The sequence below is a fragment of the Phaeodactylum tricornutum genome, chromosome 19, assembly GCF_000150955.2.
Source record: "Phaeodactylum tricornutum CCAP 1055/1 chromosome 19, whole genome shotgun sequence".
NCBI classification, from domain to species: Eukaryota; Bacillariophyta; class Bacillariophyceae; order Surirellales; family Neidiaceae; genus Phaeodactylum; species Phaeodactylum tricornutum.
In genome coordinates this window covers 473,540-500,694 of record NC_011687.1, presented here as the reverse complement: position 1 = coordinate 500,694, position 27,155 = coordinate 473,540, and the positions used below count along the sequence as shown (strand labels likewise).

The 27,155-nt window shown below is 50.3% G+C and overlaps 10 protein-coding genes across 10 annotated transcripts; 4 read left to right on the top strand and 6 right to left on the bottom strand.

Annotated features, from left to right (window-relative positions):
- Nucleotides 1-4: 4 nt before the first annotated feature.
- PHATRDRAFT_48859 (predicted protein) lies at nt 5-1,540 on the bottom strand. The gene has a single exon (XM_002183331.1). It carries the CDS (start codon nt 1,452-1,454, stop codon nt 84-86), a length of 1,371 nt encoding a protein of 456 aa, XP_002183367.1. The 5' UTR covers nt 1,455-1,540; the 3' UTR covers nt 5-83.
- A 920-nt stretch (nt 1,541-2,460) lies between these two features.
- Nucleotides 2,461-2,730, top strand: PHATRDRAFT_7337 (predicted protein; the record flags this gene model as incomplete). The annotated part of the gene is made up of 1 exon (XM_002183458.1): nt 2,461-2,730. A coding segment is annotated over one exon (270 nt), but the record flags the coding sequence as incomplete, so codon positions are not given.
- Nucleotides 2,731-2,930: 200 nt separating this feature from the next.
- Nucleotides 2,931-5,171, bottom strand: PHATRDRAFT_48857 (predicted protein; the record flags this gene model as incomplete). The annotated part of the gene is made up of 1 exon (XM_002183330.1): nt 2,931-5,171. The coding sequence occupies exon 1, from the start codon at nt 5,145-5,147 to the stop codon at nt 2,931-2,933; it is 2,217 nt and encodes a 738-aa protein (XP_002183366.1). The 5' UTR covers nt 5,148-5,171.
- A 342-nt stretch (nt 5,172-5,513) lies between these two features.
- On the bottom strand, nt 5,514-7,418 carry PHATRDRAFT_39425 (predicted protein; the record flags this gene model as incomplete). The annotated part of the gene is made up of 1 exon (XM_002183329.1): nt 5,514-7,418. The coding sequence occupies one exon, from the start codon at nt 7,416-7,418 to the stop codon at nt 5,514-5,516; it is 1,905 nt and encodes a 634-aa protein (XP_002183365.1).
- A 1,940-nt stretch (nt 7,419-9,358) lies between these two features.
- Nucleotides 9,359-9,568, bottom strand: PHATRDRAFT_7910 (predicted protein; the record flags this gene model as incomplete). Its single annotated transcript, XM_002183328.1, has 1 exon — nt 9,359-9,568. A coding segment is annotated over one exon (210 nt), but the record flags the coding sequence as incomplete, so codon positions are not given.
- Nucleotides 9,569-9,934: 366 nt separating this feature from the next.
- PHATRDRAFT_7867 (predicted protein) lies at nt 9,935-10,174 on the bottom strand (the record flags this gene model as incomplete). The annotated part of the gene is made up of 1 exon (XM_002183327.1): nt 9,935-10,174. A coding segment is annotated over one exon (240 nt), but the record flags the coding sequence as incomplete, so codon positions are not given.
- A 1,125-nt stretch (nt 10,175-11,299) lies between these two features.
- On the top strand, nt 11,300-14,324 carry PHATRDRAFT_48855 (predicted protein; the record flags this gene model as incomplete). Its single annotated transcript, XM_002183457.1, has 3 exons — nt 11,300-11,892; nt 12,051-12,339; nt 12,498-14,324. Coding segments are annotated over 3 exons (2,709 nt in total), but the record flags the coding sequence as incomplete, so codon positions are not given.
- A 256-nt stretch (nt 14,325-14,580) lies between these two features.
- On the bottom strand, nt 14,581-16,485 carry PHATRDRAFT_22803 (predicted protein; the record flags this gene model as incomplete). The annotated part of the gene is made up of 2 exons (XM_002183326.1): nt 14,581-15,421; nt 15,500-16,485. The coding sequence occupies 2 exons, from the start codon at nt 16,483-16,485 to the stop codon at nt 14,581-14,583; spliced, it is 1,827 nt and encodes a 608-aa protein (XP_002183362.1).
- Nucleotides 16,486-18,090: 1,605 nt separating this feature from the next.
- PHATRDRAFT_39421 (predicted protein) lies at nt 18,091-20,040 on the top strand (the record flags this gene model as incomplete). The annotated part of the gene is made up of 1 exon (XM_002183456.1): nt 18,091-20,040. The coding sequence occupies one exon, from the start codon at nt 18,091-18,093 to the stop codon at nt 20,038-20,040; it is 1,950 nt and encodes a 649-aa protein (XP_002183492.1).
- A 3,113-nt stretch (nt 20,041-23,153) lies between these two features.
- Nucleotides 23,154-24,200, top strand: PHATRDRAFT_15320 (predicted protein; the record flags this gene model as incomplete). The annotated part of the gene is made up of 2 exons (XM_002183455.1): nt 23,154-23,604; nt 23,785-24,200. Coding segments are annotated over 2 exons (867 nt in total), but the record flags the coding sequence as incomplete, so codon positions are not given.
- Between the last annotated feature and the right edge of the window lie 2,955 nt (nt 24,201-27,155).

The following is a 27,155-nucleotide window of genomic DNA, read 5'->3' as shown; positions in this document are numbered from 1 at the left end:
CATTAATAATTGAAAATGTATGTAAAATAACTATGTAATCTATCGAATGTTGCATTCTTCTTTCAAAGCGGTCCCCGAACGCGTTAGCTTGCAGGAACAAGCATGGGCGTGGCCGACGATGCGGCCGGTGGCGGTTTGGAAGATTGCGTAGGAGACCCCGTTCGTGGAGGCGACAAAAGAACCTTCATTAGATCCTTGACCTCCATAGGTTCGCCGTGGCCAGGACCGAACAACAAGGGAACGCCAAACTCTTTGAGCCATCCCGCGGTGGCCGATGGGACAATATCGGTAAAGGGCAAGATTTCTTCTAGGAAGGAAATGTACTTGAGATTGGGACTGGTCGTGTCGTACATGGCCATGATGAGGATGGTCTGTAACGGCGCCCAAGCAATGTCGAGACCTTCCCCAACGATTGGCAACAAATAAGAAGCGCTGCCCATGAAATCAATCCACAACGAAACGAACAGTTTTTGCCAAAGACTAACGGGCAATATAGCTTTGGCTACTCCAACCGGTGTTGGGCGCGGACCAGTTTGGTACACCAGACGCTGTCCGGAACGACTCGCAAGCAATGTGTGGACGACTGGCATACATATGCCACTAACCTGTTCACGACCCGCGTTCGTGCTCGCGTACAATATGAGTAGGACTGTAGCCACGGTGAACAAAACAGCGGCTCCAGCCACCAGCAAAGGCAGGAGCATGGGCAAAGTGACGGCTAAAAATCCAACCCAGATGGGTGCGGAAACAACCAAGACGGCGACAATCGGTACCACCAAGACGAGCATCCATTGTGAATTGAAAATGGCAAAGATCGACAAGGGCAGTTTCGAAAAGAAGTTGGCACCCGAGGCTTCCAACTGATCAACGAAACGAAACCAGGCCTGCCCCCAATTGACGAGAGCCCCGATTTCGGTACGATAGGGTCCGTCCAGGGTCATTTGGAGTCGCAGCGTCGGCGGCACCACGTCGGACGTGTCTGGCACTACAGCGGACGAAGGAGTCGATTCTTCGAGATTCAAAATGAGCCACGTGGCTACCCCGACCTGGAGTTGCTCAAGTCGGTACGTTGCCGTCAAAGTGGCGGACTCGGGGCCGTCGCTGACGACATCGACTCGCAGCGTGGATGTGTACAGTTCGGGAAGCGGCGCACGGAGGCTAATTTGATTGTCTGCGGTGCTGCTGCTGGCACCGTTGCTCCCGAATTTGAAACTGTTCCGATCCTTATGACGTTGGCAAGGAGGACCCGTTTGCGCGGCATACTTCTCCGGGATACTGATCTTAACGTACAGCGGCGGCTCGCGACTGGGTAAGTCGTACGCGGAGAGTACGACAGCCGTCAATTGCCCCTTTTGCTCTCCGCGACGTGCCGTGCGCGATGAACCGGACGACAACAACGGTGTCGTCATGGACGACGACGCCTTTATCCCGTTCGGATTGCTCGAAGAAGGCATTGAGAAGAAGCTCCGATGTATATTTGACACCCGTGTTTCTTTGCGATCTTTAGTGTTTGATTGGGATTGTTTATATGTCCTCTTCAGCACTCCAAACGGAACGGAATCGAACACGAAAAATGGAACGAATGCGATTGTGACACTGACAGTGAATTGCCTAACATTATTTACCTTGCCTTGCTTCGTACATTTCGCGTCGACGTCGTGGACAGACGCGACGACACGATGATAGACCCGGAGAAACTGAGTCACGATTGAAAATCATTCCTGAGTTGACGTCAAACCCAACGGTCTTGTTTCCGCGCCTGGTGGGTCGTGACACGGATGTCGCAGTACGCAATCCAATTCTCTAGCTGCTTTATATGACAGTGGGTACTTACAGTTATTCATGCGCCAGAAGGGCGAGTCCAATTATCGAAATGGATATTCCTCGACACGTTTTCGGTCGTTCGGAACGACGGGGTTTTCGGGGAAAACGCTGCTCTAGCCAAGTTCAGAGTTCGCACAATGGGACTGGAGTGACCCAGTCCGTCCCCCACAGAATTTACAGTCACTGTTACCCATATCCGCTCGCCAAGAAAAATACGTTTCCTTCCAACTGTAAACTCTTCCCGTAACTACCGAAACGCCTCTCAATCCTGTGCTGCCAAAGACTCGCGCGGAGAGTGATCCGAAGGTGCTACCAGTAGTACCGTACCTCTACAGGCACCACACATCGTTCCGATCTATTTTGTTCATCATGAGCGCGTCCAGCTTTGCCGACAGCACCTTCGACTACCGTAGTTTACTTCCCACCCGCAGCAGTGCCAGTGCCGACAACGGGGGACCATCCTACGAATCGACAACCACTTCGGTTGACGACAACGAAGTCTGTTTCGGGTTCCTTCCCGACTTGTCTTGGCGCGAGCGTTTGATAGGGTGCGGGACCTGTATGGTGGCGGGATATCTCCTCAGCATGGGTAGCTTTTGGCGACTCAAAGATCTCGTCCGTGGCGATCCCTATCCCTTTGTTATCAACGCTACGATCGGCAACATTATCAGTTTGTCGGGGTCTTTCTTTTTGTCGGGACCGCACGCGCAGTTGCAAAAAATGTGGCACGAAACGCGTCGCGTTGCCACGGCCGTCTACCTGGCGTCACTGATACTCACCCTGCTGATTGCCTTTGGCAAACCGCCGGGGCCTAACGCTTTTTATCTGCTGGTACTCATGGCGTGCCAATACGTGACCATTACGTGGTACTGCTTGAGCTACATTCCTTTTGCTAGGGATGCCGTGCGATCGTACGCCCGCCGTTGGTTCTCCGGAAGTGCCGAGTACTGAAGATGAGCAATGACAGCAATGCCACCGCGCTTTCGAGGCCGTGAGGCTGGTGGAAAAGAGAATGGACATCTTGATAGAGTGCACGGGTTGCCAAGTACAGCACCAAACCCTTTTAGGCTTTACCGTATATCATTCCCATAATGCAACCATATGTTTTATAGCAATTTACGTTTCTTCTTTTTCTTTTTGGAAGCTACCGACGCGACCACATCCACATTCTCAAACACCATTTCTACCTTGGTCTCCTTCATGTCATCCACGTCCACAAACCCACTGGACGGTCTGGGTTTACCCGTACCACCAAACGCACTTCCGTCACCATCGAGTGAATTCCGATCCATCGATGGCAAGGGTCGGTGCGGGGCATGTTGTTGGCGTTGCTGCCGCAAAGCTACTTCTCGATTACGACGCGCTTCTTCCTGTTGCCACAGCAGCGGTTCCGGATCTTCGCACGTGGGCTCTCGTCCCAACACGGGCGAAGGTTGCAAACCAAACTTCAGTCCACAATCCACCTGCACGTCCGGCACGGCTCGATTTGGCTCCTCGTCCCACGCCCGCATCATGTATTTGTCGTGGGTCTTCGCTTGCTCAGCAACCAAATACTCGCGGTGCTTCTTCAACAAGTGCTTGTGCAGGAAGGAATCATCCTTAAAAAGTTTGTGACAAAAGTGGAACGAGCACCGGGCGCGACCATCATCGTCGAGTGAATGGTTTTGTAACCAATCGATACGGGTCTTTTGCTCCTCCTCGACAATTGCGGCGGCAGCTTCTTCCGTAACTTCATCGACTGCCGAACCGTGAGCATTGATCCAAGTGCTGCAGTCTTCCAGAGCCTTGGCAATACTGTCATCGAGTCGCTGGACCAAGAGATCCTTCGAGGCCGCCGGGATGCTCTCACCGTTACTAGTTTCGTCTGTGGTGGACATTGCAGGGGCCGGTACTTCGTCGTCTTTCAGCAAACTATCCGCGTTCTCGAGGCGCAGATGAATCGTACTTGCGGCATGCTTCCCCGCTAAGACATCACCAACGCACTCAGCCTGCGTACAGCCATTGTAGAAAGAAAACAAATGCACCCGTCGTAAGTACGCCACCGAAACATCCAAAACGTCTTCCGGTTGTTCCAGCGCTAATCGATCCAACACGTCGTCCAATCGTAACCCTTCCGGTATCTGACAAGCCACATCCAATGCACGAGCTATTGTTTTCGCAGCTTCCTGGTCCCGGGGAATCCGATCTTTCGAAGATACAGCTGCGGACAAAGTTTGGGTACCCCTTGGTAAAATGCGATTCGACACGAGTACGGTCGATTTGCGGGGTGGCACGGCCAAACCGTCCTCCGGAGCCCCGCCCTTGCCATCATGATCGTAATCAAGTCGACCATACGGATCTCGACAATCCACATCTAGCTCCCACATTTTGGCTGCTTCTTCGTGATCCTTCCGAGGTACGTGACGATGAGGACGGGACATTTCGTTGCCTTGCTGCGCCAAGTGTGTGACAATGTCGTCAACCACAGCTGAAGCGGCGACGCAAAATATTTGTCGCTGTAAATGAACTGAATTCGTGTAAAACGTCGGCGTTGACGAGAAGAGTCGAACGTCGCTAATTTTGACATCCTTCATATGACAATGATCCATGAGTGCGGCTAAAATCTGGTCTTCATTGACATGCGGTGGCACTTCGGATATGGTGAGGTACTTTTGTTCCGGATTGGTGTGAAGATGAAGCACGTGGGACGCAGGAACTGTATTGCTCCGATTCGTTTCGGTGTCCTCTTCCGAATATCGACGTTTACGCGAGTGCAAAGGTTGAGGCGCCGACGATTTCTCCTTGTGTCCTTGCCCCAAACGAGCTTGCACCACAAATGACGGCGTTGCGTCGGCATCTCCACCGGCGACAACACTGTCGAGACTAGCTTGGATTGCCTCGGATACGGCCTTGGCCTCCGCCGTGGCTCGTTCCCGCTCTTGCTCTTTGCAATGCTTTTTCGCGGCGGGAGAATACTTTGCACGAAACCAAGAATCATCCAAGTGCTTATTAAAGAAAGAGCGCACGTAGTTCAAGCAATACTTGCGCCGGTAATCTTCGTAGGCTTCTTCACTGTCGTCGCCATCCTGTTTTTTCTGATCTTTCCAGACAAACTCGCAAAGCAGAGGCCGGTCAACGTAGCGCGTTGATGGATGTGCTTTGCGATGAGATTTTGGTGGATTGCTTACGCTCGGAAGGTATGGATCGCGATGCGTAGACCTTGAACTCAACACCGGAGGCGGTGGGCCCTGATGTGTGGCATGATGCGACGGTGGCGGTGGTGGAGGCGAATCCGGTCGTCGAAATACTGCCGGAATCTCCCGTCCAAACTCATCTACCTGCATGGGAAATCGACAGAAAGCAACCAATAAGGTCCAAGGAACGATAAACTTAGTAAGAAACGTGGAAGAACGATGTGACTCTGACTGTGAGTGAGATGTCGGGTCCAATCTCCATGGTCGGATCCCCGTCGTCTTTTTCTATAATAAGGGTACCAGAAGTACGGCAGTCTGCAGTACCCGTCGTCTGCCGTTCCAAATAGGTAGGGTCGGACTCAGGACCCGTTTCAACCGTTGACGGATGGACAGAAAATACGGGCGATCTCATCATACGACACAGATACTCTCAACTTACTCAACTCTAGTAGGCTAGAGCGAGAAAGAGTACTGCCGTATAAGGTTTGCTCTATAGTTAGTCATGCAAAGCACAATTCAATCCTTCATCGTTTCATCTGTAGAGTTTCGGGCGAGAAGGATAGCCGCTCGCTTTTGTTTGCAATCCTTGTGCCAGCCACAGCAAATGGCGTAAACTGGATCGGAGTGCTCCTGCAAGCAGGAAAAATCGTTGTGATGTGCGGCTCCCATACCTTCCACTAGAAAGTCCCCCAGAAGTGTATGAAAGTTAGAGCAGCAGTTGGCAATGGTGTATCTGGCCAAAAGTTGGAGTTGTAATGACGTGACGGCAGAAAGCATTGCATCGTCAGCCGAAAAGCTGGTGGTTTTCGCGACGATTTCCTCAACAAACCCGGTATTGGGTAGCACATCGTGAGGATTCATGAGCAAGTTCATATTCGCAAAGGGTTTGGGGATTGTGGTGTTGGAAATGTATGCGTGTTCTTCATGCATCATGTCTTTCGATTCCGTTGTAAAAATAAGTGTGGGTTGATCCGAGTGGGATGTGTTGGGGTAAACGTCGTTCCAAAGCAGACTGGAAACTTCTATGTGCTGGGAAAAGGATAAGCATTGGCTTTCCTGCCGGCACTTATCCGAAGCTCGAATCGGAATGCCAACCGATCTCTCGGGGAGAGTCTTTGCGGGAATGATTTCCTTTAAAATCTCGTCTATTCGTTTGCGACTATGCAGATTGGGTCGCATCGTGTAGAACATAAGCGCATGCTGAATGCGGCTGTTCGCTAAAGCGTAATTATATCCCGCGGGGCGAGGCTCGTCTGGTAGAGTAAAACTTGCAATTGCTTGCTCCATGACTGGCCGTCTAGAATCGGTTGATAAAACGCCCTCGATCAGGGAATATGAGTAGTTTTGAAGTAGCTCAACGGTATTCCCCGGCAACTTTAGCTGAGGCATAAAATGGAGATGCAGCACCAGCACTCGATCGTCAATTCGTCCAAGAGGAACACGTCCAGTTTTGAACAAAGCTCTCATTTCGCCCTTGTCCAAAATGTGTGCGGCAGCCAGTTCCTCACGCAGCAGCACACACGGACTTAGGGGCAAAAAGAAGCATTGATGATCTCTACGTGGACACGACGCCAACGACCAAGGACCCATGTCTTTGGTAGCACTCTCGAGATCCGCTACATTGTTGACAAAGAGAACGACTCGGTCGGTCGCTAGCCCGGCTACGAGTGCCTTGACCGCGCCCGCGCGAACGTTGGCACCCAATCCGTATTTGGCAAGACCCACCACTAGATATTTTGCTGAGGGACACTCGTAGTCGTACAGACCGACGCCTCTGTCCAGCATAACTGGATAACATGCGTCGTCTAAGGCTCGTATGCGTGCTTCCCGTAAAGCATGCCGGTGTTGATGATAATGTAGGGATAAGTACACGAGACGGACAGCCCATGTTCGAATATTGGCCGAAGTGATGGAGGCATCGTGATAGTTGCGGAATCGCGAAGATGTATGACTCATGGTCTGATTTAGGATTATGGACACAGCATCATAAGACCCGAGAGCAGTTGGCGAATCCACAATATTTTGGCGAACAAAGTCGAGTGTCAGCAACGACTCGTTAATGTTTCCAATCCTGGAGCCGTCCAGCCAAGTCTTGGTGTTGCCCTCAGAACACTTCTCGAATTGGGTGGTAGCGATACCAGCATCTGTAATTTTGTTGATGACTGTTCCGTGTACCGCAAAGTCTTTGACGGGCATTTGGACACCTTTCTGAAGGAAGGTCACGCTTTCACTCTTTCTTGCATTGATTTGAATCTTGAATGGATCTACTTCTGCCCCAAGCGAAAGGTCGTTCCCATCCCAACGGAACATGAGTGCCATTGAGCCGATGGCGACTGCTAAAAGTGCACACGATACGGCAAACGAGACGAGCCTTATCGTTCTTCGTCGAATCTGGACAACCCATAAAGGACGCTTCTTCATTTCGTTTCTTAGGGCGGTCCACTACAAAGCTGTTTGCAGGTAAGGGTTCGTTGGAATGAATACGGCTAGAACAAAATGAGTTGTGATGGCATCTTACTAGACAATTCGCGTAGACAATTGGGAAGGAAACTTGTTGGGTCGGATCAAGATGGGTGTTCGAATTATGTCCTACGTCAGTCAGCGTTAAATCTGAAAAAGAAATAATTTACGGTTGCGAGCGCGACATTGACCGTTCTCACAGTCAGATCGAGCAGAACAAATCACGTCATTTGCTATGCATAATAAAGTTTGGAAGCAGAGCGACTTTGCTTCTTTTCAAGTCTGTGACACGTTCAGCCATGTAAATCGATTCCACAAAACATAAAGGATGGATCTAGCATTGGCAAACCACTGGTCCATTGGCACCCAATTATGCGATGATCTTTCGTCTCACGCATCCGCCATTGCCTTCTGACATTCCACGGAACGAGCGAAACTTTCTTGCTCCTTAGTTGAGTGCAGTCAACCTTATATCGCGTTCTTTCTTAGCTACATCACGTCGTAGGATGGAAATTGCTACGAAGTCTGTTGTTGCCAGTGATGTCAGAAAAGCGGGTCCGTTGCTAGAGCACTCACGCAGATAACAACCCATGTCCGAACATTCACAAAAGGAAAAAGACCAAAACTCAGTGCTCGTCCTCAAATTGGGATACAATCCCAACTTCGGAACCTGAGCACAATCTTGTTAGCTCGTCAACATCTTCAAAGGCATAAAATATAATATAATTGTCGAGCACCTCTTGCCCTGCTTCAATATCCTGAAGTGCTTTATAGGTACCAAAAAAGGGAAAATGGCGCTCCAAAAACGGTTCTTTGGGAGGTTTCCTCTCTCGGCACAGCGCTTTCAAATCAGCGGGCTCGATATCCGCTTCTGTCTTTGAAAACGCCGATCCAGTATTGCAAGTTCCATCGCAACTATTAATTCCAAATTTAAACATGCCAGGGTCAACTACAGCAGCAGTACAGCCGAAGTAGTTGAAATCCCAACCGTACCCGTCGACATATCCTTCCATCAAACATTTCCAGAAGGGCAACTCTAAGCTTTCAAGGGAGGAAGCAGAGCTATTAAGCAGGCGGTATGTAGACGGTGGAACAAACATGCTAAGTACCGAGGACTCCATAGAAATGTAGGAACCGGCTGGGATATGTTTTTTGGCAAAGACACCACGGCCAGCGTTGGTCACTGTACTTGGCTTCACTTCAAACGCAGTATGAGGTATGTTGGGAATCTCTGGATTTAGGCCGTGGCCGGTCTCGCAAGCTTCCAATTTGCTACGACAGAACTGTTCCTCGGTAACACGTGACGGGAACTGATATTCCATCATGGTGGATCCGTCAAAAAAGAGCAGCGCGGGAAGACCAGAATTTGATGGCCGTATTCGCTTGCGGATTTCCAGATTGATTTCGGCTTCATTGGTAGTTAGCCAACCACCCCGGCTCTTGGCGTTCTTCATGGCCACCAAAAAAGTCCAGGGCGCTTCGAAACCTCCGTGTGACTCGGAATACTCTTGAATACTCTCAAATTTATAGTGCACAAGACTCTTTACAAAATACGACAACTGTCCTTGATCCGAGAATTCTTGAGGTGGGTCACTGTAAGCGCTCTCTTTACCAGTCTGAGCGACTAGAATACCGTTTTCACCCAGTGCGATGGAAAAGGCAGCGACGAGATCGTTGTTTCGGTAAACAAAGTCGGAAAACTCGACGACTGAGTCTGGGTCCAAGACATCCATGATAATGACATCAAAAAGGTTTCCTACGGCGATTTCCTCTTGATCGACGTAGCGCGAAACGAACCACGAAATAGCGTCTTCGAAATACACTTTAGCACGAGGATCGTCGAAGCACGAAGCGGTACTTCCAACGATATCTCCACAAAAGTTCCATTCCGGCAAATGCGCCTTGCAAACAGCAACTATACCGGAATCAATCTCCACCATGACAACCTCCTCTATCGTATCGTGCTTCAAAATCTCGCGAAGTGTTGCGCCTTCGCCGCCACCTAGAATCGCAACTCGCTTCGGATTGGGATGCAAGAACAAGCTCGGATGCACCAAGGCTTCGTGATATGCGGCGTCCCCAAATCGACGGGATTGCACTACGTTATCGAGATAAACAATACGGTTGGGTCGGTAAAATTCGGGATGAAGAGACTCGTAGGAGCCATCGTTTGACAAGCTCTTGTAGTAGACGTCCAAGCCAGTTTTTCTAATGTCGAAAACGTCCAAAATATCTATGGACTGCAAGTCGGTTTCCACGTGCGCAACGGTGGTCTTTTGAAAGTTTCTCTGGCCCAGCATGCGCTGCGTGAGATCGATATCGTCAGCGTTGAACTTGTTATCTTTCGGACGAAAGCCACGCTTCTTGTGTGTCCAAATGATATTAGGTTGCGGTGAAGCGGGTCGACCATCGATAACAACTTGCGGGATCGCAAAGAGCGTTTGGATCGCTGGGACAAGCGGGAGCAACGGCTTCGGGCCGCAAGTAAACAGATCCAAGGCAATGACTCCCGACTTCGGCCAGGTGTGGAAGGATATGTGAGATTCTAACAGCACTCCAACACAGGACACTCCCGTAGGTAGCAGGGCGTGGCAATGATACGACAGAAGTGTCAAGCCACTGAGTGTAATGAGATCTACCATGGCCTGTGCCAGATGTTGTTCCGAGTCCAAAAACTCCGTATCGACATCTTCAATATCAATCAAAAGGTGTTGCCCCGACGGAGCGTAGTCTTCGTGATCGCCATTCGTAGCACTGGTGGTATAGTCGCTATTAGGACTAACTGTTCCATCCGTACCAACATCAACCTCGGCCCATTCCGAAGACAACAGCGTGTTGGTACTTTTCCGAAGAATGTTATCCGTTGTATAGTGATTTGACGAATACTTGGACAAAGGAAGCTTTTTCCCCAGAGGCAAGATGGGACGGGGCATATTGTGGTCCGTCAAAAACGTTGAATCTGTTGCCGACGGGGGCTGTTCCGACAAAGTCTGCGTCCAGAAATCCGGATCGGACGCGGCCCGCGTCAGTAGCATATGTTGGTACGTAAATCCCAAGAGGAGCGATAACGCATTCGCGAGGGCAAAGCTGATCGCCAGAAATCGTCCCGAGACACGTACTATGAAAGGTCTTGCCAATGCTCGACGACGATCGGTAGCTTTGCTTTCGTCCACTTTGCGGCCCGGTCGTGCATGAATACTGTCTCCGTTCTCCCTTCCCTGCTCCTTTTTCGATTGTCCGGGTTGTTCCGTAGTGCACATGGGGCGAATGGATGTGCAGATGCTGCCTCTAAGATTAGAGCTCGATTGCCTCCACTGGAAAACTGTACACGATCACCGACCAGAAGGGTATCGTCCGTCGCAATGATCGCAACAGGGTACTACCACACAGCATGAAACAACCGAGTGACCTGACTCGCTATTCCGAAAGCTGTGTCTTCGAACCAACACCGATAGGCTAGTATTTAATAAAAGCAAATAGTTTTCATCCGTTGTATTTATCTTTTTCTACTTATTTAACGGCTTTTAAACCAACACTGTCTCGTTTTGGTATGAAATCCAGATGGAAATAAGATACGAGATCGACTTTCCACTTAATGAACATAGGTAGCGCTTCGGCAGGACACTCGGTATGCGCTAACTATAATATACTATCTGCAGCGCACAGTCATCTCGATATGAAACAGCACCGGTTTGCGCGATCGGCCCACCGGTTTCCCACAGCACCTCCGGGACCCTGCTTTCTCGCCACGACAATCAAGAGTTAGTGACAAGGATTCGACATGGTATTTCTGCGACTGTCGCAAGTTCCGTTTGTAACATAGGGAGGGGCGAGTCGAGAAGATGGTCCGACTTGTTTGGTCCATAGAAGTCTTGACGACGACTTTTCTCGCAGGCAACTGCGTTTGTTTCCTGTTATCAATAATACCTTCCGTGGCCGCTTTTGCCGAAACACTCCGCGTACGACGCGTTCTACCATCGGTCTCGCCACAAGACGCGTATGCGCGCTGCTTGCGGGGATGGAAGCGGGATAACCTTGGTCTCGTGGGGGTACCTCCGCCCATTCTACTAAGAGACGGCCATCCTGATACCGGCGTCGGTATGCTTCTTTTGCGAATACCGCCCTTCGGCTTGAAAGAGGGCATCGTCGGCTGCCAGCGGGACGAGTGTTCTACCACCATGAATTACCAAGTTTTGAATCCGGGATGGTTTACTTGGCCGGTTGCTGAGCATGAAGGATGGATTCGGTTCGCCTCTGATGGGGAACAGGGATGTATTTTGGAATGGACGGTCCAGTGGACACCGCTACCATTGCCGCTATCCTTTTGGAACGGTTTTCTCAAAGCACTAACAACAGTGATAGTGGAAGCCGCGGCAAGCTATGTCGCCAGAGGGGGCTCAGGCGCCTACCAATCAGTTGCTATCCGCAAAAAAGAGTAGCCAAAAGATACTGCCCCTATCTGGTACACGTGTAGATGAATGTAATTAATGCAGCAACGCAGTATAGATTAAGAAAGATCGTAAACATCGAAGTCATCCGGAAGAGCTGCGAATTTAACAAGAATATCGTGATGAGATACTCCTGTAGCTCTAGTGCATGGGACAACAAAAAATCCTTCGGTTTGAACAGATCAGTCCGCGTACCTACGATGATGTTCTCGTGTGCTACGGGAGGAGCTTTCGGCGCGGCATTCCCCTTGGCGGAGGTTGATTCTTCTTGCACACGCCGAGCAGGTCGAGCCTGCACAGGGACGCTTCCGGGATTCTGTCTCGTTTGGGCGGATCCTTCGCCACCCGGCGTCCGGAGACTGATGGGTCGCACTGGCGGCCTGGAAAACTCAGGCTCCATCACTTTGGGGGCGATCGAGAAAATTGATCCTATTGTCTGCAAAGGATGCAAATAATGTTACATGGTCCTCGAAGAGCTCACAGTCAGGCATTCGCCAACTAACGTTGGATCTGTTCTGCGTTTTCCAGTGCGATAGTATCTTCGGCTCTCGATTACAGAACTCCGGGTTGTATTGTCACATCATACTCACAGTCGATGGGTAAAGGGGTCTGTCCGGCTGCCCCCGATCACGGATGTACGGGACATCTTGTCCAGGGACCGTCAAACGAATTTGGGGCACGCTTCCGACATGCATCACACGACTTCGCGATTGCAATGATCTGTGCACCCTCCGTTGGTTCATTTCACAGCTCGAGCTCGGAAATACTGAGGTCACTCGAACAAGACAAGATGAGGGAATCTAGTCGAAAACGACCACTTAGAGCAGAAGATGGCCTACAATCATCGTCGTCGGCGTCTGACTTGGACCAACAGCAACAACATCACCAAGACGACGTGGATACCCTGGGCGACGCGACGATTGCTTGGTACGGTTCAAACGAGGCGACGGTAGTACTAGGGGCAACACCTCTGTGCCTTTTAGGACGTGGAAGAATACGTCTTATCTCGGGAACTGTCAGCTTGCACGGCTTTTGCCTTACCGATGAATTTCGAGATTTCGAAAGTCCTATTTATGCGAGCTGGCTTACTATTGTCGCCGAAGAGCACGGTAAGAAGGGAGGAGAGGTAGCCAAGGTAGCAGTGGAATCAACACGGCGTGTTGCTGGTGTTCTCGTACCAACTTTTGAAATTAAGCTGGCGACCGAGCCCCATTCACGACCGACCGTTATTCCCCGTCGATGGACAGAGTCACTAGACTCAATTCTACAGGAACAATTGTGTCGACAACTGGAAAACGAGAAGGCAAGCCAGCGGAAAAGACCCACCGCCTTCACACGTTTACTCGAAAAGGAGAGCAGTAGTGAGAAACTTGCTGCCAAGGAAATGGAACAGTCAGCTCCTGGGTTCAAAGTCGTCGTGGTGGGTGCCAAGAACGTCGGCAAGTCCACCTGTTTACGCTACGCCATCAATCGACATCTGTCGATGTGCAGCGAAGTAGCGGTATTGGACGGAGACTTGGGACAGCCGGAACTATCGCCTCCAGGGATGGTGACTTTAACACGTTTGCGACAGCCAATCTTTAGCCAGCCGCATTTACACCTAGTAACGAACGAAGATAATGCGTCAGCTGCAGCGCCTCGACACGAAATGGCGTATTGGTTTGGGGCATCTACTTCACAAGGGGATCCCGAAAAATACGTGAGCAGTCTCACAAAGCTAGTGCGCTACTATCACGAAAAGCTTCTTCCTCAAAAGCCTACGTTGCCTTTGCTGATCAATCTCGATGGGTGGGTCAAAGGACTTGGGATGCAGATCTTGGAAGCTATCCTGCTACAAATTCAACCAACGCACGTGATTCAGATACTAGGAGATCTCAATTCCAAAGTCTTCGAATTGTCGTTACCTGACGAAATTCATCTCCATATATGTCACGCCTACCACGTGATACCACCAGAGGAACAACAAAGAAAAACAAAAATGTCTACGCCCACTTCCGATTCCGAGTCGAAGGAAACATGTGCGCTGGTCGACAGGCAACACGACACTGGTCGCGTTACTTCTCTGTCCGACATTGCGAGTCTCCCAACAATCCCCTCGTCCATACCGGCATCAGCGCTCCGGACACTCCGCTTTGTCTCCTACTTTTTGGACGATGTTTCCATTTGGGATCGCATACGCTTCGGTCAAAAGGAACTGATCGTGGATATTAATTGTGTGATTGCCAAACGTTTTGCCTCGCAGAAGCCGTACATAGTACCGTTTGAAGCAATTGCGGTGGATTTTAGTTCCGACGAGTTTCGACGTGACATATGGACACCAGAACGGATTCTGGACAGTTTGAATGGATCCATAGTAGGCTTATGCTGTCGAACGGGCAAATCAGACGACGAGTTTGACTGTTGTGTTGGTCTCGGTATTGTACGTTCCATAGATCGCGAGCAACAGTTATTCTATATCTTGACGCCTGTTGATCCGAAGGTGCTCCCACAAGTTGACACAATTGTCAAAGGTCAACTGCCTTTGCCCATGGAGTGCTACTTTCGTGGAACCATGGAGGATTCATTTCTTTACCAAACAATCGAGTTGAAAGCTCACGATATTCCCGGGAGTGAACCAATGCGCAGTCGCAACACTCTGTTTCGAAAAGGAAACTAAGTAATAAAAATAAATTGATTTACAGATTTTGTATTTGGTTTTGAAGTTGGACTTGTTCCTTCTCAACAGTTGTCACTTCGTGGTCTTCTTCACCCATGAGCCGTAGTCGTTTGTCGTGATAGGCCAACAAGCTTGGTCGATGTCCTACACTTACATACGTCAAGCCGGGAGCGGATAGTTTGGCGCTACCGGTCAATTCCTTGCGGGCCATATTCTTCAGTACGTTGTACATGCGCGCTTCGGAGACCATGTCCAGGGCCGATGTGGCTTCATCCAATATTACGAGACGGGGTCGGTTGACCAGCAATCGTCCAAAGGCCAATCGCTGTTGTTCGCCCAAACTCAACATATTGCTCCAGTCCAAGACAGCTTCCAAACCCTTGGTTGCGTCGCCGTCTCCGGCGCGTTCGGCCACTTCCACGAGATCGACCTTTTCCAGTACCAGCAACAGCTCCTCGTCCGTCCATTGGTCCTTTAGAATGTGGGAGCGCGGTACAATCTTTTGACCGTTGGCTTCGGCCCCGTCGTATTCCTGCGCGTTGATTGCGGGATAGAGTAACTGATCGCGGAGACTCCCAATGGTGCAGTAGGGTCGTTGGGGTAAGAAGTATACTTCCTCATCGACGGGTCGGCTGACGACACCGTTCCCGACCGTCCACAATCCGGCAATCCCACGCAACAAACTCGATTTTCCGGCGCCGCTGTTTCCAACAATCAATAGATTTTCGCCTTCCCGGAGCTGTAAATTGAGATCCTTGATTAACAAACGTTTCTGATCGGGTGTGCACAAGTCCAGGTGTTCAATGGACAAGACGGTGCGGTCACGGTAGGCGCCGTTGTGAGGGTCAAAGGTCCGGGAGCTGATGCGACCGTAGGCGTTCAAAGGATCGCACACTGCCGGAGAATGTTCCGCAGCATCCGTGGCGTTCGTCAGGGACAACAAGGGTCCATCATCGGCGCGTTCCAAATCGGCTTCCCGCATGGCTTGGTAGAATCCACTCAAGCGTTCAATACCGGCGGAAAAGGAACTGAGCCGTTCAAACTGATTCACGATGATACTGAGATCGGAGAGAATGTGGTTAAAGGCGCCGACCGATTGGGAAATGACACCGAGGGGTATTTCTCCGGCAAAGTACTTGGGGGCGACGACAGCGACGGGCAGAATCTGGACGAGGTAGCGGTAACTGTTGGTAAAGAGTTCGAGATTCCGTTGGGCGGCGTTGATTTTACGTTGATTGCCCATGACGTTTTCGAGACGGCGTTCGATGGCCTGTCCTTCCAAATCTTCGCCGCCGTAAAAGGCGATGGATTCGGAATTGTCCCGTAAGCGTACCAAGCTGTAACGGAAATTGGCTTCCTTCTGCAACTGCGAAAAGTTGAGCGAAACCAAGGAGCGTCCCAATAAGGTAGTGATGAAGGTCCCACCAAAGGCGTAGAGTATAATGGCGCCGAACAATTGTGGATAGATACTCCAGAGAATGGTGGCAAAGGAGAGTAGATCAATCAAGGAGGTCAATAGGGTGATCACGAGTTGCAAGGAATAGGCCGTAAAGGTGTTGACGTCTTCGGCGATGCGCTGATCGGGATTGTCGATCGCGTTGGATCGTTCAATGTTGTAGTAGACGCGATTGGATGCGTATAGAGAAAAGGTACGAGCCGTCATCCACTCGCGCCAGTGTACGGCGAGTTGTTCGCGCTGGTACTTGTAAAAGGTAGCGACGGGGGCCCCGAGCAGCAAAGCGCCGAGGTATTTTTGCAGGACGTTGTAAAAGTCTGCGGTATCCTTGGCACTGAGAGCGTTCCAAAAGTCCTTACCGAGGTAACTGAAGAGCACGGAAACGCCCGAGTTGGCGAGTGTGAGTCCGAGGAGACCGGTCAACAGGATACGTCCCGTTTTGCTTTCCTTGTAGTAGGGAAAGGCCATTTCTTGAAAGAGGCCGATCTGTTTCCCGACGGTTTTCCAATTCAAATCAATGGGATTGTCGGCATCCACGGGTTGATTCTTACTCTTATTGATCGATTCCACGTTGGTAGAGACGGGCGTAGTGGAAGCCTCGCTGGAACGCTGGTTGTTCTCATTGTTGTTGTCGTTGTTGTCGCTATTGTTAGACTTGTGGTTGGGACTCGCCGCGAGCCCGAGTGGAACGCGTCGGAAATTCCGACTGTCGGTAAACGGACAACGGCTACGGAAAGCGCCGTATTCTCGATTGCGTTGCGCTGCACTACGGGCAACTACCAAGGCGTCACTGGACGGTAGTCGGCTCCAGAACCCCACGACGACGAACACTAGATTGGCGAGTCGTAGCACTCGACCCGACACATACGACGACGCGCCCATTTCGAAGATCCCGCCGTGTGCAAGTGTAGGTACCTTCTCTTTTCAATCCTTTTCAGAAAACACGGTTGTTGTTGACGACTGTGTTGCGAAAGGACGACGCGGAACGTCCGTCGTCTTGTTGACTGGGAGACCAAGGTGGGAACGGGAGGCGATGGAAGTGGTGGTATGAGGATTTGGTGTGCCGGCCGGAGAAGATCCGTCGAAATTCCGTGGTGGTTTTCTGCGTTTCACGGTTCATCATAGTCAGTCCGAGGGATTCCGGCGTCGTGACAAGACGTCACTCGTGACCTCTCTAGCTCACGAATTCGAACCATCCATCCGCAAAACATAGCAACCGTACCAATGTCCTACGGATATCGGAACCTGATATCGATGAGTGTCTCTACTGTAGATGAATCGGTACTGTATAAAGGTACCCACCTACCTACTTACATCCTATGTGTGTGTATCGCACAACTCGATTGCCGGATACCGTGCCCTTTGTCAACTCTTGATTGTGAACCCGTGCGTGCAATCACGACCAAACGCAGGGGCTCGTGCCCCACAAGAAAAACCTACAGTTTGGGCAATGGTTGCCTTTGAGAGGTCTCTCTCTGTCGGTCACTCGAGGGAGGTAGGTAGGTAGAGACACATTACTGTTAGTTGCCTTTCAGTGGTTGTGTCACGCTGACTGTTCGTGGGTCGTTGGATTGGTTTTGGTACCCCTGCAAGGCCTAACTAACTGCAACCGAAACAGTAAAACTGCTACCGTGCGAGGTATATCACCTTCCCGTCCAGGAATCCGATACGCTTCTTCCACTCCAATCGAATCTATTTGGTAAACTCTCTATAGAAGGGGCCGTTGTCCTGTATTCAATCATTAAGGGACGAAGGAAATCTGTCGTTCCCCAACTCCGACACGGGAGCACGGGGAGAGCCGCACATACATATACACACGCACACGTACGTTCACGTACCCACAACAACCAAACGATAGAATTCGCCCCGCCCGGGATTCCGCCACTCCGTAGTGGTTTCATGCGCGCACCACCGCCTTGGTCGCCACGCACGGTAGCCCTTTGGAAATCCCTGTACCGGCCTTGGTACTACTGCTGCTGCTGCTGGTGGTGGTGTTTTGGGCTCTGGACGATCACGAGCACGACCAGAACGTTCCATCCCCGCAGCGTGGGTACGGCATTGGCCTGGTCCAACATGCCTCTCTCGGTACACGACAGATTCACACGGCGGGCCGGTCCGACGACCATTCCTTCCGGAACAACAACCAGTCGGCGACACCGCTCTTCCTTGTTCGGTCGATTCCGGACGGGCAGCATCAGTGACGACAACGACAATACGGTGCCGGACGAGTACACGGATGTGGAAAGTCGCAGTGACGACGACGAGAACGACCCCGAAAATCCCTCGGCACGCGCCCAACCGCGTCGTCTCCCCTTATTCGTCGTCGAAACTATCGCACTCGACGACCAAACCGTCACCGTACGCCAACTGCAGCAGTCGGCGTCGGCCGCGAAGGAAATGAACGATTCCTACGCCACATCCACACCCACCTTGCGCTTCCGGAGTTCCGCCTTTTATCTAGCCGAAGCCGCACTCGTCGGAGTTGCGACCGGCATATCCGTTGCCGTCTTTAAATTGTCCATCGAGTTCATCCGCGAAGTGTGCTACAACCAGAGCTTTCTCTACTTGCCCGCGGTGCGGTCGGTGGTACCCGCTGTGGGTGGCGTCGCCGTCGGTATCCTCTACTGGGCCGGACGAGGAGCCTTTCCACCCGGACTCCGCGGTACCGTACAACTCGTCGATCAACAGGATCGTCGCGGCCTCACGGTGGACACGACGCAAAAAGTCAAAACACAGATTGACTTTTTGCGCAAATCCACCGCCGCCGTCTTTACCCTCGGTACCGGATGCAGTCTCGGTCCGGAAGGACCCTGCGTCGAAATCGGGATGAACGTCGCCCGCGGCTGTATGGACGTCAAACCGGAATTCCTCTCGCGTCCACGGCCGCACTGGAACGTTTGTTTGCTCAATTGTGGGGCCGCTGCCGGAGTCGCCGCGGGTTTCAACGCGCCCTTGGCCGGCGTCTTCTTCACCCTCGAAGTCATGCAGAGCGCACTGAACGGGGTCCGCCAAGAAGAACAGGAAAAGCAAACACTCCAGGGGAACAATAGTGACCTCAACGCGGCTAGCAACGCCGTATCCGCGACGGAAAACATTACTCCCATTCTGTTGGCGTCCGTCTTGTCCGCGCTCGTAGCCCGGACCATACTAGGCGACACGCTCGTCTTGAGCTTGTCGGAATATTCCCTGGAAACACCACTCATCGAATTGCCCCTCTACCTGTTGCTCGGCGTGATTTCGGGCTTTGTGGCCTTCTCTTTCAGCAAGGCCGCCAACTGGAGCCAGGCTTTCTTCTCGGGAGAGGTTGGTGGCGAATCGATCCAGAGCTTCATGAGTTGCCTACCGGAACCGGTCAAACCAGTCATTGGGGGTTTCGCGTGCGGCTTGGTTGGTCTGGTATTTCCCCAGATTCTGTTCTTTGGCTACGAAACGCTCAACTCCCTCTTGGCCAACGCTTCTTTACCAACGTCACTACTTTTTTCCTTGCTTATCGTAAAGACCATCATGACCGCCGTATCGGCCGGATCCGGGTTGGTTGGTGGCACCTTTGCACCTTCACTGTTTCTCGGTGCCATGGTCGGTGCGGCCTTTCACAACGTCGCAACCATCGTCTTCCAAACGCTCATGACGTCGTTTCCTTGGGAAAGTGTGGGAGTGCTGTCCAGTACCGCGGCTCCGGTACTAGTCCTCGCGGACGTTCCCGCCTACGCCATGGTCGGTGCCGCCTCAGTTTTGGCCGCCCTTTTTCGGGCTCCGCTCACGGCCAGCCTTTTACTCTTTGAATTGACCCGGGACTATGACGTCATCTTGCCGCTCATGGCTAGTGCCGGTGTGGGTAGTCTGGTGGGGGACATTCTGGAAGACAAGGTACAAAACGCGCGGAGAACACCGCCACCGAACGTTTCGGAGGCTCCTTCGCCAGCGACTCTTCCGGTGCCCCCACGAAGGCGGGACAAAGATTCCGTCTCCTGGGGAGATTTGGCCGACAAGAAGAAAAGCTCGACCACTAGATCGGTCAAATAGGTAGCGAGAATCTCTGTAGTCGTGTACCTATTAGTCGTGTGGGAACGGAGATTCTATAGCCTCAACAAACCGAGCTGCATTGGAACGAAGAAATGCATAGGTTGCCGACGCTACTGCGTCTCTAGCGGATTGCCGTTGGAAGTTTTGGAGAGATTGCTATGATTTTCGCTCGAAACAGATAAACTGGAAATCGGAGTCATGATGACGTCTTGATTTAAATTAATTGTAAAAGCAACGCAAGTCAGTTTTTATTAAATGTTGCGATTAGGAAACGGCCGCCGGTCTTTATTTACAGCCACGCGAGACAAGGCATTCGATTGTCACTATCAATGTCAGTTGAATTTGAATCGGTAAGAAATAGACCAACATGCATAACATGACAGTACGTTAATTCCTAGACATAAACGAACCATGGCACAAGGCCGACGGGATAGTGGAAACATGACGTGTACTAGACCATGGAAAGTCTCCGTCGTTTCGATTGCTGGCTTGGTTTGCCTCTTCATCCCATACTTGTATCTTCAAGACGTCTCCGACCAAAGGTTCATCTCATCAACGAGATCTCCTGCCCTGTGCGCGGCAAAGACACATTCGGAGTCTCGCTCACCTGACTGCAATCTCACAAACCGTGCGTCCGCAGTCCACAATTCAGGGAATGCTTGGACGGCACCGACGTATCAATCTCTATGCGAGTATATCGGCTCTCGTTCCGCACACAGTCTGTGGACCCAGCATGCGGACCAAGTTTTGAAAGAAAGCCGGCTGCCTGCGGATCTCCAATTTACACAGCACGATATGATGCTGGAAATGCTAAATTTGATTTCCCCGCGGCTACCAAACTCCCAGCTCGCCATGACACGAGATTGGAACACTGTCCAACGAGTGCTGCAACTGGTGTGGGAACGCTTCCAATTCTTGCAACAATCCACGCACTCCGATGGGACGACGCACTCATTGAATGAACCTCGGGTTGTCCGTATTCTGGTTGTCGGAGGCTCGGTGACAGCCGGACACAAATGCTATACACTAAAAGGCACCAACGAAAGGAATTGTGCCTGGGCGGCTCGGCTAGAGACTCTCTTAAATGGTCTAGCCGGAGGGGTGCTCGTCCAAGTGCGCAACAGTGCTATAGGAGCCACCAACACAGAGACAGGCCAAGCGATTTGGGACTATGAAATCTTGCCAGACGAGGCCAAGAACCCTGATATTTTAATCAATGCTTACTCCACCAACGATTCGAATCAAAGCAAAGGCCAACGAGGTAAGATTTTCGACACGGCTCAGTCCTTTGTACGGTCCGTTTTGAACCCAAAATCTTGCTCGAAGCGACCACTCCTTGTTTGGCTGGAAGATCACTTTGGGAGAACGGTTGACAAAATCAAGCTTGCTTCGGTACTGTCGCAAGAAGTTCAAGTGCTTGCGAACTACTATGGGTTCTCTTTTGTATCCCTTAGTAACGTTGTAAGAGATTGGGTTTATGGCGACAACCACGGCGCGTTGTTCTCGCCTAAGTGGTATTCACCTGAGGGAGGCTTCACGCCAGAGCTTCATCCCGGTCAAGGGATGCATATTGCAACAATGTGGATCATGGCGTACAACTTTCTGAATCTGGCCACAACACATTGTTCGGTTGGTGACTGGACCAGCCAGAACCAGAACAACCTTGCACAAACCTCAGCAGGATTGAGCTTTATGCACCCTTTCAATACGAGTGATCAAGTCAAGATCCCAGATTCGCACTACTACCAGCCCATGCCATCGTCGTTACCGCCAATTGTAACCAATGATCTAAGTCTGTTGAATGTGACAGATAAGTGGCGGAGCGATGCGCGGGATCTTGAAAAGGATCCAAAAGTGTGTTCTCCAAATAGGACTGCCCGCTGCATTTTTTCTTGGGTCAATGGGATAGATTGGCGAGAAACTTCTGCGACTATTCAAGAAAAGTTTGCTCCCTTTGTTGTAGAGCAAGGCAAGTGGAGGGTAATTGACGACACAGGCCGCCGCAAGTTTGGATGGGTGCCCGCCGAGAAAGGGTCGAAGCTACTATTCGAGTTTCAAAACTTGACCCAACCCGTTCGCACAGTCACTTTATTTCCCATGAAGAGCTACGGGGAAAAGTGGCGTAATTCCAATGCCCGTTTTCGGTTCTTGAGCAAATCAAGCAAGTCAATAGAATGGCTGGAGTTGACTTCTTTGGATATTTCTGGATTGCACTCTACGACAACAAGTGAGATCTACACAATCCCCGTCCACATGCCATCAGAAATTTCTGCAAATTCGAATCTCCGAATCAGCATGACCCTGACCAACGGCACCACTTACAAACTGATGGGCCTAGCAATTTGTAGCTAGCTCTAAGAGCTATCCCATTGCAAAGGCACCTTCCTACCAAGTATTATGTGTTTGAATCAACCAGCTCTTTACAACAGCATTGTTAGTTTGAATACACTCTCATAGTCACTATAAATAGAACACAGATATCCGCAATGAAAATCCTGATACTTACAGTTAATTGACACCAGCTCGATATTGGAGCGCGCCAACTACACGCAATTGCACATGCCGATCTCTTACATAACAAAACAATTTAGACCAGTTTTATAACCCTGGACTCTATGACAGGGTTTAGAGGGATCGGAGACGTCTCGACTACGCAAGTTGAAAGTGAATGACCCACATGTTTTCATGCTTCCGTTTTGTCAAGTAGTGTTCGACTGACTGTGAAGTGTCCAGCGCATCGCGATTGTCCAAAAAGCTTCATCTGAGGAATGGAAAGCGTTGTCGGGGAGCGTTCTTGTAAAAAAACAATGACTCGCGGTGCCATACAGTTGGGGTTGCTAGGATTCGCCCAGGTTTTTGGTCAAGCGCAGTCCACAGCAAATTCGTCATCGTCGTCCGACGTTCGTACAGCAATTGAGCTGCTTCGATCACAGGGTATCCGGCTGTGTCACGATCAACCAGAATGGCATTCGCTCCTCCCTTCCTGTTCTCCCCTATCTACACAACGTAGTTTGGGCGAATCATTGGAGGCTGCTGGGGCAGAGGAAAGCGAAGGCGCATGGTTGACTAACTTGATTGGGGCAATTGTCTGCGTCGGCTTCGCAGCCTTGGCGGCTGGTTTGACGCTCGGCTTACTGGGCCTGGATCCGCTTCTGCTACTTATAAAGGAACGCGCGGGTAGAAGCGAAAAGGAACGTCGAATGGCGCGCAACTTGCTCCCTCTGGTACAACAGCATCACCGGCTTCTGGTAACGCTGCTGCTCATGAATTCCATCGCCAACGAGGCTCTGCCTATTTTCTTGGAAGGACTATTATCGCCCACCGTCGCAGTTCTCGTCTCTGTCACGCTCGTACTTTTCTTTGGAGAAATTATTCCGTCGGCCATCTTTACCGGGCCGAACCAGCTGCAAATTGCCAATCGACTGGCACCGCTCGTTAAAGCCGCCATGTGTGTGTTGGGACCGATTGCCATTCCGATCGCCAAACTTCTCGACTGGTTTCTACACGACGATGACGGGGAGTCTTTGTCGGCTTACAATCGGGGTGAACTGTCTGCTCTGATTCGTATTCAGTATGAAGATCGCATGGCATCCAAACGCAGACGAAAAGCCCAGCAACAAACAGTGATGGCCAATCCTCATCATGTGGGTGGCTTGGACTTGACCGGCGCAATCGGCGTGCGGGATCGCCTTGCAATTGACGACGCTGTTCGTGCCACAGTGCGGCAGTTGGAGCATGCCGAAGTGTTGCACGAAATGTCCGCGCCGGTGCAGTCGGGAAGACCTACATATGAACGATCAACAAGCATTCACGTAGACGAAGTCACTATGGTGGAAGGAGCACTGCAAATGAAAACTAAGGTAGCTGTTGATGTCTACACACCATTGCGCAAAGCATTTTTGCTTTCAGACGATACTCTCTTGACCGAGAAAGAAATCGTGCAAATATATGCCTCAGGATATTCCCGTATCCCCATCTACCGGAAGGATCCAGAGGATCCGACTTATAAGTCCAATGTGATCGGTGTTCTAATTACAAAGCAACTCATTGTCGTCAATTCCCGGGATAAGCGACCGTTGCACACGCTCCCACTTTATACTCCGCGGTGTGTCAGTCACGACATGAGTCTAGTAGATCTTCTCAATCAGTTCCAAACAGGAGGGAGGGCACTGAAAGGTGGACACATGGCCTTGGTTTGTTCACGTCCCGATGATGGAAATACTGCATTGGGAAGGGGTGAAGCCCTGCCGAAATCGGCTGGACTTGTAGGGATTATTACACTCGAGGACGTCCTGGAAATGCTGCTCCAAGAGCAAATCTATGACGAGCAAGACCGATACGAAAAGGATGCTCAAAAATTAGCCAAAATAGTTGTTCGACGTTGGAAGGCGTACGTCCAACGGAGGCGGGCGGTTCTATCATCCGGAAGCCCATCGGATCCTGCGCTGCTCCCTGTTGTACAGCGTGCCGTCGCAATGGAGAGAGGATTGTCAAATGAATCCACATTTCTACTGCATTAGATTTCGACGCTAATGCTAGTCGCCAAACAGGTCTACTCAGGCCGTTACTTAAGGCGAGGTCTTCCACATCCACGGCACTGTTGGCCAGCATTCCAAAATTCTGTGATCACTCCAGAAAAGGCACAGTCTCACTAACCGCTACCGCAATACTTTCGTCAAAAATTTAATTGGCGGTTTTAGTTGAGATTATGTTTCTGTGAGCTAACTGTAAACCCTTTTGCACCACTAATCTTGACACATGCACTTTCACGAGCTTTCAATCGCTAGTATTTGATTTTAAAATCTACCATGTCCTTTCTAATTAGGTTGCTTCAAAATTGCAAGACTTGATTTAGAAATGCCGTTCAAGCTAAGGAGATTCAAGTGATCAAGCTATTTGTGCTAGAGGCTCACATGCCTTCTTGCAGGCAAGGCGTGGTTTTTACCTCACCTTGAACGATTTGCTGGCATTGCAAGTCCTTTTACTTCCAACCACTTCTTCCTGTCCTTTTTAGACAACACAGAATTGGCAATAATACCTTCAGCACAGAGTTGCTGGGGTCGTGCATCATGCTCATCATTCTTCGACCCGAACACCAATTAGTGGCTGATCTGAGACAATCTGCTAAATTGGTGCCAATGATGGCAATATTCAGCCAAAGAAACAATGTACAGCAGATTATACTATGGATCTATTTTGTGATGACAATAGGGATTGGAAGGCTGATTTCAGTTATTTACATTTATCCTGGCCTTGTTTGAGTCGAGCTAACAGTAAATTGTAATTAACCTAGCAATTTTGAGTCGAGGTAAAGAGTAGGAATTCTAGTAATTTCCTGTAACAATTAGTACGGAGTGATTTTAAAACCTTCTTTGCGGATATGGTATTTGCCCAGCTAATTTGGGCCAACCTCCGCATTTTCACAAATTGCTAGGCGGGTAGGGTAAATTCAGCGATCGCTTGACAGTGAGACACGTGATGAATAATTTTTTAAATTCGAAAATTCACGTGTTGTTTTTGACTACTGACGGCAAGCTTATATGACATATTTGTTGGCTTCAGATATAAACGAACATGTATATGCTGTAAATTCAACTACTGTTACTAAAGTGTTAAATGGCACGAAAAGCCAAATAAATCATTTGCTTCCCATTAATATCATTACCCTAATTACAAAGATAGTATAGCTCCGTAAACACAACGGAAAACGGATTGTTGCGACTCAGAATGCTTTCTGACTGTGAGTGAATTTGAAGGTCATACTTTCTCCCTTTTTTACCGTTAGCTTTGAAATATTCGTATCGTTAGTTCACGAAGAAGGTTTGAGGTCACGAAAGATGATGAATGAGGGCCGACTTGACGAGGGAAAAATGAGCTGTGCAAGAGCATGGAAGGTCTCCATCGTTCTGACAGCTGCGGTTGCGTGTCTTTCCATTCTTCACTCGTCGTTCTATAACGTCTCTAGCGACAGGTTCTTCTCATCAACGAAATCAACTTCATTCCGCGAGGCAAAAACAACGCCGGCATCTCGTTCCGATGATAGCAAACTCGCAAAAAGTGGGTCCGCTCTCGTAGATTCCGGCTCTGTAATGATGGCAACGACGTACAAATCGATGTGTGTACATATTGGATCACAATCTGCGTTCAGCTTATGGAAGCTACACGCCGCACAAATATTGAAGGCAAGCCAACTACCTGCTGACCCACAATTTGCGCAACACGATATGATGCTGGAAATGCTGAACAAGATTTCCCCGCGGCTTCCACACTCCCACCAAAGCTTGACAAGGGCTTGGAAAACAGTAGAACACGTCTTGAGTGTGGCATGGGAGCGGTACCAGTATTTGCAGCATATCAAGAATCCTGTCACGTCAACTCTCCAGAGAAAAGAGCCACCTCTCGTGCGTATTGTGGTGGTCGGGGGTTCAGTGACATTGGGACATAAGTGCTCTGCAATCAATGACGTGAAAGAAATATCTTGTTCCTGGGTAGCTCGTCTAGAGACACTTCTCAATGGACTAGCCGGAGGGGCGCTAGTGCAGGTGCACAATAGTGCCATAGGAGCCAGCACTTCCGAGACAGGCCAAGCAATTTGGGACCACGAAATATTGCCAGACGAGGCCAAGAATCCTGATATTCTAATCAATGCGTATTCAACCAACGATTCACATCCGAGTCGTGGTACACGTGACAAAAAATCTGCAATGGCGCAGTCGTTTGTACGTTCCATTTTGACTCCCCTAACTTGTTCGAAGCCACCGCTTCTTATCTGGTTGGACGACTACATTGGCAACGTAGCGCAAGGAATCAAGGAAATGACACTGCTTTCACAAGAAGTTCAAGTGCTTGCGAACTACTATGGGTTTTCCTTTGTATCGTTTGCCAACGTCGTGCGAGATTGGGTATATGGCGATAACCACGGGACTTTGTTCACGCCCCCGTGGTATTCGGCTGATGGGCAATTCGTCACCGAGGTCCATCCCGGCCAAGGGATGCATATTGCAACTATGTGGATCATGGCATATAATTTTCTGAACCTGGCCACAACACATTGTTCCGTTGTTAACTGGTCCAGCCAAACCAATCACAACTCAGCAGGATCGAGTTTTATGCAC

Coding starts and splice junctions, on each gene's coding strand:
- PHATRDRAFT_48859 (XM_002183331.1), bottom strand. CDS start 1,454: ATGCCTTCTTCGAGCAATCCGAACGGGATAAAGGCGTCGTCGTCCATG.